The following is a 7,834-nucleotide window of genomic DNA, read 5'->3' as shown; positions in this document are numbered from 1 at the left end:
ACGGCCAGCACCAGCCCCATGGCCCCGGCCGAGAGCGGCACCCAGACCCCGGCCAGCGGCCCCGGCACCCCCTCGCCCCTGGAGAGCTTCAAGCCCTTCCCGGGAATGCGAGCGCGCAAGAGCTCCAGCCTGTCCAACATCCTGGATGAGAGCAGCTACCAGGACGTGCTGCCCAGCGACAACGTCTCCAACACCAGCAACCCCCAGGTGAGCCCCAAACCCTCGTCCCCACCACGCCAGGGCACTCGGGGCACCTCTCACCTCGCCCTCCATTGGCAGCAAACCCCCGAGGAGGAGCTGTGCAACCTCCTGACCAACATCATCTTCTCGGTGACGTGGCGCGGGGTCGAGGGCTGGGACGACGCGGCCTGGAGGGAGCGCGGCCAGGTCTTCTCCGTGCTCACCAAGCTGGGCACGGCCTGCGAGCTGGTGCGGCCCCCGGACGAGATCAAGCGCAGGTGAGGCCCGCCCGCATCCCGGGGCTGGATCCCGAGGGAAGGGCACCCTCCGGAGCCGCTGCTGTCCCGCAGCCTGCTGGAGATGATGCTGGAGTCGGCGCTGACCGACCTGAAGGAGTCGGGCCCAGCCGCGCTGCCCGGGCTCACCCACAACGCCCTCAAGCTGCTGCGGCTGCTCCAGGATTTCCTGTTCTCCGAGGGACACAACAACCAGGCCCTGTGGAGCGAGAAGGTGGATGGGAATGAGCGGGGATTCCTGATCCCAAACCCCAGCTCTGCTGATCCCTGATGTCAGCCCTGGCCCTAAACCCAGCCCTACCTGCAGAGCTTGAACATAACCTTGGGAAATAAGCTCAGATTTATTCCTAAACTGAAATCAAAGCCTAATCCTAACCTTGGGAAATAAGCTCGGCCTTAATCCTAGATTTAAATCAAAGACTAATCCTAATTTTAGGAAATGATCTCTGCCTTATTAATAATCTTAAATCAAATCCCAATCCTAACCCTTAAACCTTAATCCTAGCCCCTAGTCCTAAACTTTAACATTAACCTTAAACCATTGCCATAAAAGCAACCCTTTATACTCGACGCCCTGAGCCTAAACCCTAAAATTAACTCATAAACTCTGAATTTAAACTGTACCTCCTAAATCAAGATCCTAAACCTTAACTCCACATCTTTGTCATAAAGCCCAACCATTAATCCTAATCTTAACCCTAACTCTTAGTGTAAACCTAAACCCTAACTCACAGCCTGTAACATCACTGTACTTCCTACATCCTAATCCTAAACCCGCTACACCTTTGTCCTAAAGCTCAACCCTACCTCCAATCCTACACCCCAGCCCTAATCCTGACCCTGACCATAATTCCTGAGCCCCAACCTCATGCCAAGCCCAGACTAGTTTTGGGTTCTACCCCAATCCTAAACCCTAATCCGAGGAGGGCTGGGTGACGGGGACGGAGCCGGTGGCTGGGCAGGGCTGGGATTCCTGCCTGGGTGGGGTCTCACGGTGTCCCCCCAGATCTACGAGGGGGTCAGCAGCCTGCTGGACAAGCTGGGCGTGTGGCACCACCTGGCCAGCGGCACCTCGGACCTCAAGGAGATGGCGCAGACGGGGCTGCGGGTGCTCGTCGGGTACATCCTGCTGCAGGACCCCCAGGTGGGTCCCCCCTCCCCGGGCCCCGCGCGGGCCCCGCGCTGGCCCCGCCTGACGTCCCCTGACCCGCAGCTGCACTCGCTGGCCTACGTGAAGCTGCACAGCCTCCTGCAGACCACGTCGGCCCCGCGGAGGGACGAGGCCTGTTACCTCCTGGGGAAGCTGGAGACGCCCCTGCGGCGCTCCCTGCATTCCAGGTCAGAGGCCTTCTCCTGGCTGGTGCCCATCATCCGGACGCTCATGGATCAGTGCTACGAGACCCTGCAGCTGCAGCAGTTCCTGCCCTCGCTGCCCCCCACCAACGGCAGCCCCACCTTCTACGAGGACTTCCAGCTCTTCTGCACCACCCCGGAGTGGAGGGGCTTCATCGAGAAGCACGTGGGTGCCGTGGGATGACTCCCGGGGGGAATACCTGGATGATGGGCGGTGGGTACCAAGCCCTGGAAATGCCTCTCTGCTCATCCAGGTGCAGCCCACCATGGCCCAGTTTGAGATGGACACGTTCGCCAGGAGCCATGACCTCATGTCCAGTTTCTGGAACGCCTGTTACGATGCCATGATGAGCAGCTCCCAGCGCCGGGAGCAGGAGAAGGCGGCCAGCCACAAGTTGTTCCAGGTACTGCCTGCTCCTCACCCCTGGCATGTCACCCTGGGGTGTGCTCCTCAGCCTGGGACACACTCCTCACCCCTGGTGTGTCTCTGCACATCACTCTGGGTGCTCCTCGTCCTGGGGACGTGTTCCTCGCCCCTGGGGTATCAGCCTGGGGACATGTTCCTCACCCCCGGGGTATCATCCAGGGATTTTGTTTTTTTCCTGGGGACATGTTCCTCACCCCCGGGGTATCATCCAGGGATGTGCTCTTTATCCTGGGGACATGTTCCTCACCCCCAGGATGTCATCCAGGGAATGTGCTCCTTATACTGGGGACATGTTCCTCACCCCAAGGATGTCACTCTGGGTTCTCCTCAGCCTGAGGACATGTTCGTCACCCCAAGGATGTCATCCAGGGAATGTGCTCCTTATCCTGGGGATGTCATCCTAGGGACATGCTCCTTGTCCCGGGGACATGCTCCTCACCTTGGGGACATTAATCCTGGGGATGTGCTCTTCATCCCAGGGATGTCATCCTGGGAACACTGTCCTGGGGATGTGCTCCTCATTCCAGGCGCATTATCCCTGGGATGTGCTCCTCATCCTGGGGATATCATCCCAAGGATGTGCTCCTCATCCCAACCACATCATCCTGGGGATGTTCTCCTTGCCCTGAGGACGTCGCCCTGCGGATGTCCCCAAGCCCCAGCCCTGCTGTCACTTCACTCTGGTGCCCCCTCGGCAGGAGCTGGTGCTGGAGCCGGCGGCAAAGCGCTGCAAGGCGGAGAACGCCCGGCACGCCAACGTCCTCAAGCAGGCCAACAACCACCACGGCACCGTGCTCAAGCAGTGGCGGTCCCTGTGCCGCCTGCTCACCTCGCCCCGCTCCGCCTGGGCCGACCGGTGAGTCCCCACCTCGTCCCCAGGGATGGGTGGCACAGCCAGAGGTCCCCGGGGTGCCTCACGCCCGGCTGTCCCCCAGGAACCCACCCGAGGTCCGCTGGAAGCTGTCGAGCGCCGAGACCTACTCCCGGATGAGGCTGAAGCTGGTGCCCAACCTCAATTTCGACCAACACTTGGAGGCCAGCGCCCTGCGGGACAACCTGGGTGAGGCGGTGGCACTGGGGATGTCACCGGTGGGGTTGGGCCGGGAGATGTCACGGACAGGGTTAAATTGGGGCCCTTTGCAGGACTTGTTCCCAGGTTCTGGGGGAGCTCTGGGGTCCTGCTGACCCCATCCTCATTTCAGGAGCTGACCACCTCCAGAACCCCGCCGAGTCCCTCCCGCTCGCCATGGCCAAGGAGGCCAAGGTGAGCGAGCTGGAGGATGACCAGCTGGCCGAAGAGGACCTCCCCGTGCTGGACAACCAGTGAGTGTCCCCACCCCTGCCACCGCGCTGGCTCACCCGGACTGGGGGTGTCACCAGGATGTCCTCACCCCGCTGTGCCACCCAGGGCTGAGCCCAAGGAGCAGAACCAGCGGGAGAAGCTGGTGGTGTCGGAGGACTGCGAGCTCATCACGACGGTGGCCGTGGTCCCCGGGCGCCTGGAGGTGACAACCCAGCACGTTTATTTCTACGACGGCAGCAGCGAGAAGGAGGAGACGGAGGGAGGTAACAGCGGGTGCTCCTTGAGGGGGGTGAGGAACCCCCGCCCCATCCCTGCCTCAGGAATGGCGAGATGGTGACACCTGGGGGGGCCTCGGCAGGGATCGGCTACGACTTCAAGCGCCCCTTGTCCCACCTGCGCGAGGTCCACCTGCGCCGCTACAACCTGCGCCGCTCCGCCCTCGAGCTCTTCTTCATCGACCAGGCCAACTACTTCCTCAACTTCAGAAAGAAGGTGTGGACCTCCTCATGGCCCCCTCATCCCCTCCCAGAGCCCTCCCAGGCCAGGGCTCTGCCCGAGCTCCGGCTGCTCCACATCCTCCTGTCCCCGCCAGGTGAGGAACAAGGTGTATTCCAGCATCCTTGGCCTGCGGCCCCCCAACCAGACCTATTTCGGCAGCCGCTCCCCCCAGGAGCTGCTCAAAGCCTCAGGGCTCACACAGGTACCGGCCCCACCACGCCCGTGCCTGTTCCATGTGTCCCTTTCTCAGATGGAAAAGGGGAGGGTCACAGCGTGGGATGGGGATGCCCACGGGCCCATGGGCTGGAGATGGCCAGGGGATCAGGGATGGCTCTGGATCCGGGAGTGCCCATGGGACCATGGGCTGGAGATGGCCAGGGGATCAGGGATGGCTCTGGACCTGGGAGTGCCCATGGGACCATGGGCTGGAGATGGCCAGGGGATCAGGGATGGCTCTGGATCCGGGAGTGCCAACTACTGGGGATGGCTGTGGGGTGAGGACAATCATGAGATTAAGGACAGCCATGAGGCGTGGGATGGCCATGGAACAGGGGGTGGCTATGGGATAGGGATGGCCATTGGACCAGAGGTGATTGTAGAACCAGGGATGGCCATGGGATGGACATGGCCACAGCTCTAGGGACAACTGTGGGACCAGTGATGGCCACGGGACTGGGGACAACTGTGGAACCGGGGATGGCCACGGGATGGATATGGCCATGGGACTGGGAACAGCTGTAGGACCAGAGCTGCTCTGGGACCAGTGATGGCCCTGGGATGGGCACTGCCATGTGCTGGGGGGTGTCTGCCCTGTCTCCTCCCCACCCCAAGCCCATCTCCTCCCTCTCCCTTCGCTCCAGAAATGGGTCCTGCGGGAGATCTCCAACTTCGAGTACCTCATGCAGCTGAACACCATCGCGGGGCGCACCTACAACGACCTGTCCCAGTACCCCGTGGTGAGCCCCTGTGTCCCCCACTGTCCCCACGGGGACCCCGTGACCCCCCCCCACCTCACCCGCCTCCCGCTCCCACCCAGTTCCCCTGGATCCTGCGGGATTACGTCTCGGAGACCCTGGACCTCACCAACCCAGCCGTGTTCCGGGACCTGTCCAAGCCCATCGGGGTGGCCAACGAGCGGCACGCCCGCGACGTCAAGGAGAAGTGAGTACCCCACAAACGAAGGGCGGGGGACGCGGGGAGCACCTGGCTGGCTCCTGGCGGACCCCATCCCGCCTGGCCCACAGGTACGAGAGCTTCGAGGACCCCACGGGCACGGTGGACAAGTTCCACTACGGCACTCACTACTCCAACGCCGCCGGGGTCATGCACTACCTGATCCGCACCGAGCCCTTCACCACGCTCCACATCCAGCTGCAGAGCGGCAGGTGGGCACCCGGCGGGTGGCTCCTGCAGAGGGGACATCGTGGGGACGGCCAGGCTCCAGCCAGGTGTCCTGTGCCCCCCCCAGGTTTGACTGCTCGGACCGGCAGTTCCACTCGGTGCCGGCGGCGTGGCAAGCCCGCATGGAGAACCCGGTGGATGTCAAGGAGCTCATCCCGGAGTTCTTCTACTTCCCGGAGTTCCTGGAGAACCAGAACGGTAAGGGACACCATTGTCACCACCGTGGGGAGCAGGGGGGGTCTGTGTCCTTCATTCCTGCATCCTTCCCATCCTGCCCGCAGGCTTTGACCTGGGCTGCCTCCAGCTCTCCAACGAGAAGGTCGGGGACGTGGTGCTACCGCGGTGGGCGCGCTCCCGCGAGGACTTCATCCAGCAGCACCGCAAAGCCCTGGTGAGATGGGGCAGCCCCTTCATCCCTGCGGGCGCTCCGGGGGCACGGGGGCCGTTCCCACCCCGCGCTGACGCCCCATCCTGGGACAGGAGTCGGAATACGTCTCCGCCCACCTCCACGAGTGGATCGACCTCATCTTCGGGTACAAACAGCGCGGCCCGGCCGCCGTGGAGGCCCTCAACGTCTTCTACTACTGCACCTACGAGGGTGAGCTGTGGGGCGAAGGGAGGGGGACACCTGCAGGGCTGTGTCCCCCCGTGACTGTGACCATCCCCGTGCCCAGGGGCCGTGGACCTGGACGCCATCGCCGACGAGACGCAGCGCAAGGCTCTGGAGGGCATCATCAGCAACTTCGGGCAGACGCCCTGCCAGCTGCTCAAGGTAGCTCAGCCCCCCACCCCCAAACCCAGCCCCTTTTGGGGGGTCGTCCCCCCCTTTCTGATGGGTCCCCTGCCCCCCCAGGAGCCCCACCCCGCCCGGCTGTCGGCAGAGAGCGCTGCCCACAGGCTGGCCCGCCTCGACACCCGCTCGCCCAACGTCTTCGAGAACCTGGACCAGCTCACTGCCTTCTTTGTGGAGGTGAGGACACCCCCGGGGGGCCCTGGGCAGGACTGGGAGGGGTGGGGTGGCCAGGAGGGTGCCCAGCAGCTGCTGTGTCCCCACAGGGCATCAGCGATGGGGTGGCCTTGGTGCAGGCTGTGGTCCCCAAGAACCAGGCGCATTCCTTCATCACTCAGGGATCCCCCGACATCCTGGTGAGTGTGGGGAAACTGAGGCACGGGGCCGTTTTGCTGCTCCAAGGGGGTCCAGGACCAAACCAGGGAGGACCCCGGCAGTGGGAGCGGTGTCACCTCCCCTCGCCTCTCTGCCCAGGTCACCGTGAGTGCCAACGGCTTGTTGGGGACCCATAACTGGTTGCCCTACGACAAGAACATCTCCAACTACTTCAGCTTCACCAAAGACCCCACTGTCACCAATGCCAAGTGAGTCACTGGGGCACAGGGTCCCCAGGGATGGTCCCTGGAGGTGCCACCAATCCACCATCATCCCACGTCCCGCCAGGACCCAGCGCTTCCTGCAGGGCCCCTTCGCCCCCGGGGCCGACCTCAGCTCGCGCACGCTGGCCGTGTCCCCCGACGGGAAGCTGCTCTTCAGCGGGGGACATTGGGACAACAGCCTCCGTGTCACCTCGCTGGCCAAGGGCAAGGTCGTGGGGCACATCACCCGGCACATAGGTACGTCCTCCTCCCAGGATGATGATGATGATGATGGTCTGATGATGCCCTGATGGGGTTGTAGAGCTGTGGGGAGAGGCAGGTGACAGGTGAGGGGCAGCTCCCAGTGCCTCCGTCTCCTGGGGACGCTCCAGGTTCCACCTCAGAGCTGGAGTGGGGTGAGGAGCAGCAGCATCCACACCCCAGAACACACCTTGGAGTGGGGTCGGCAGCAGTTCCACATTCTAAAGCACATCACGCTGCCAGCCCGTAGAGTCGGGGTGCCGAGCGTGGTGGGAGGGGACCGGCACCTCATGGTGTCCCTCTGGGTGTCACAGATGTTGTCACCTGCCTGTCGCTCGACCTCTGCGGCATCTACCTCATTTCCGGCTCGCGGGACACCACCTGCATGGTGTGGCAGGTCCTACAGCAGGTAAGGGCTCGAGGAGCAGGGGGAGCTCGCCGTGGGCGCTGCCAGCAGGTCACTGATGTCCCCATGTCCCCAACACCAGGGTGGCTTTTCCAGCGGCTTGGCTCCCAAACCCGTCCAGGTGCTGTACGGCCACGACGCCGAGGTGACGTGTGTGGCCATCAGCACCGAGCTGGACATGGCCGTGTCCGGCTCCAAGGTGAGCTGGTGGGGCCGTGGGGTGGGGGGGGGATGGGCAGTGCCACCACCATCGTCACCCTGTGTCCCCTCCCTCCTCCCCCAGGACGGCACCATCATCACCCACACCGTGCGCCGGGGTCTCTTCATCCGCTCCCCGCCAC

General features: G+C 63.4%; 1 protein-coding gene across 1 annotated transcript in view; it reads left to right on the top strand.

Annotated features, from left to right (window-relative positions):
• Positions 1–7,834, top strand: part of NBEAL2 (neurobeachin like 2) — a 29,710-nt gene that overhangs the window by 16,678 nt on the left and 5,198 nt on the right. The window contains exons 30-55 of the mRNA XM_017746713.1: positions 9–207; positions 280–458; positions 531–690; positions 1,483–1,620; positions 1,690–1,995; positions 2,084–2,233; positions 2,955–3,112; positions 3,192–3,316; positions 3,459–3,579; positions 3,665–3,822; positions 3,918–4,051; positions 4,152–4,259; positions 4,918–5,013; positions 5,094–5,218; positions 5,302–5,442; positions 5,526–5,656; positions 5,740–5,849; positions 5,939–6,056; positions 6,133–6,230; positions 6,312–6,428; positions 6,515–6,604; positions 6,723–6,832; positions 6,912–7,084; positions 7,402–7,496; positions 7,576–7,692; positions 7,777–7,829. Coding sequence (XP_017602202.1) covers positions 9–207; positions 280–458; positions 531–690; positions 1,483–1,620; positions 1,690–1,995; positions 2,084–2,233; positions 2,955–3,112; positions 3,192–3,316; positions 3,459–3,579; positions 3,665–3,822; positions 3,918–4,051; positions 4,152–4,259; positions 4,918–5,013; positions 5,094–5,218; positions 5,302–5,442; positions 5,526–5,656; positions 5,740–5,849; positions 5,939–6,056; positions 6,133–6,230; positions 6,312–6,428; positions 6,515–6,604; positions 6,723–6,832; positions 6,912–7,084; positions 7,402–7,496; positions 7,576–7,692; positions 7,777–7,829 — 3,510 coding nt within the window. The remainder of the gene's footprint in view (positions 1–8; positions 208–279; positions 459–530; positions 691–1,482; positions 1,621–1,689; positions 1,996–2,083; positions 2,234–2,954; positions 3,113–3,191; positions 3,317–3,458; positions 3,580–3,664; positions 3,823–3,917; positions 4,052–4,151; positions 4,260–4,917; positions 5,014–5,093; positions 5,219–5,301; positions 5,443–5,525; positions 5,657–5,739; positions 5,850–5,938; positions 6,057–6,132; positions 6,231–6,311; positions 6,429–6,514; positions 6,605–6,722; positions 6,833–6,911; positions 7,085–7,401; positions 7,497–7,575; positions 7,693–7,776; positions 7,830–7,834) is intronic.

The sequence above is a fragment of the Corvus brachyrhynchos genome, unplaced genomic scaffold (genome assembly GCF_000691975.1).
Source record: "Corvus brachyrhynchos isolate BGI_N302 unplaced genomic scaffold, ASM69197v1 scaffold18, whole genome shotgun sequence".
In the NCBI taxonomy this organism is placed as follows: domain Eukaryota; kingdom Metazoa; phylum Chordata; class Aves; order Passeriformes; family Corvidae; genus Corvus; species Corvus brachyrhynchos.
Note: the sequence above shows the minus strand (reverse complement) of the source record. Positions and strands in the feature narration are given on the sequence as shown.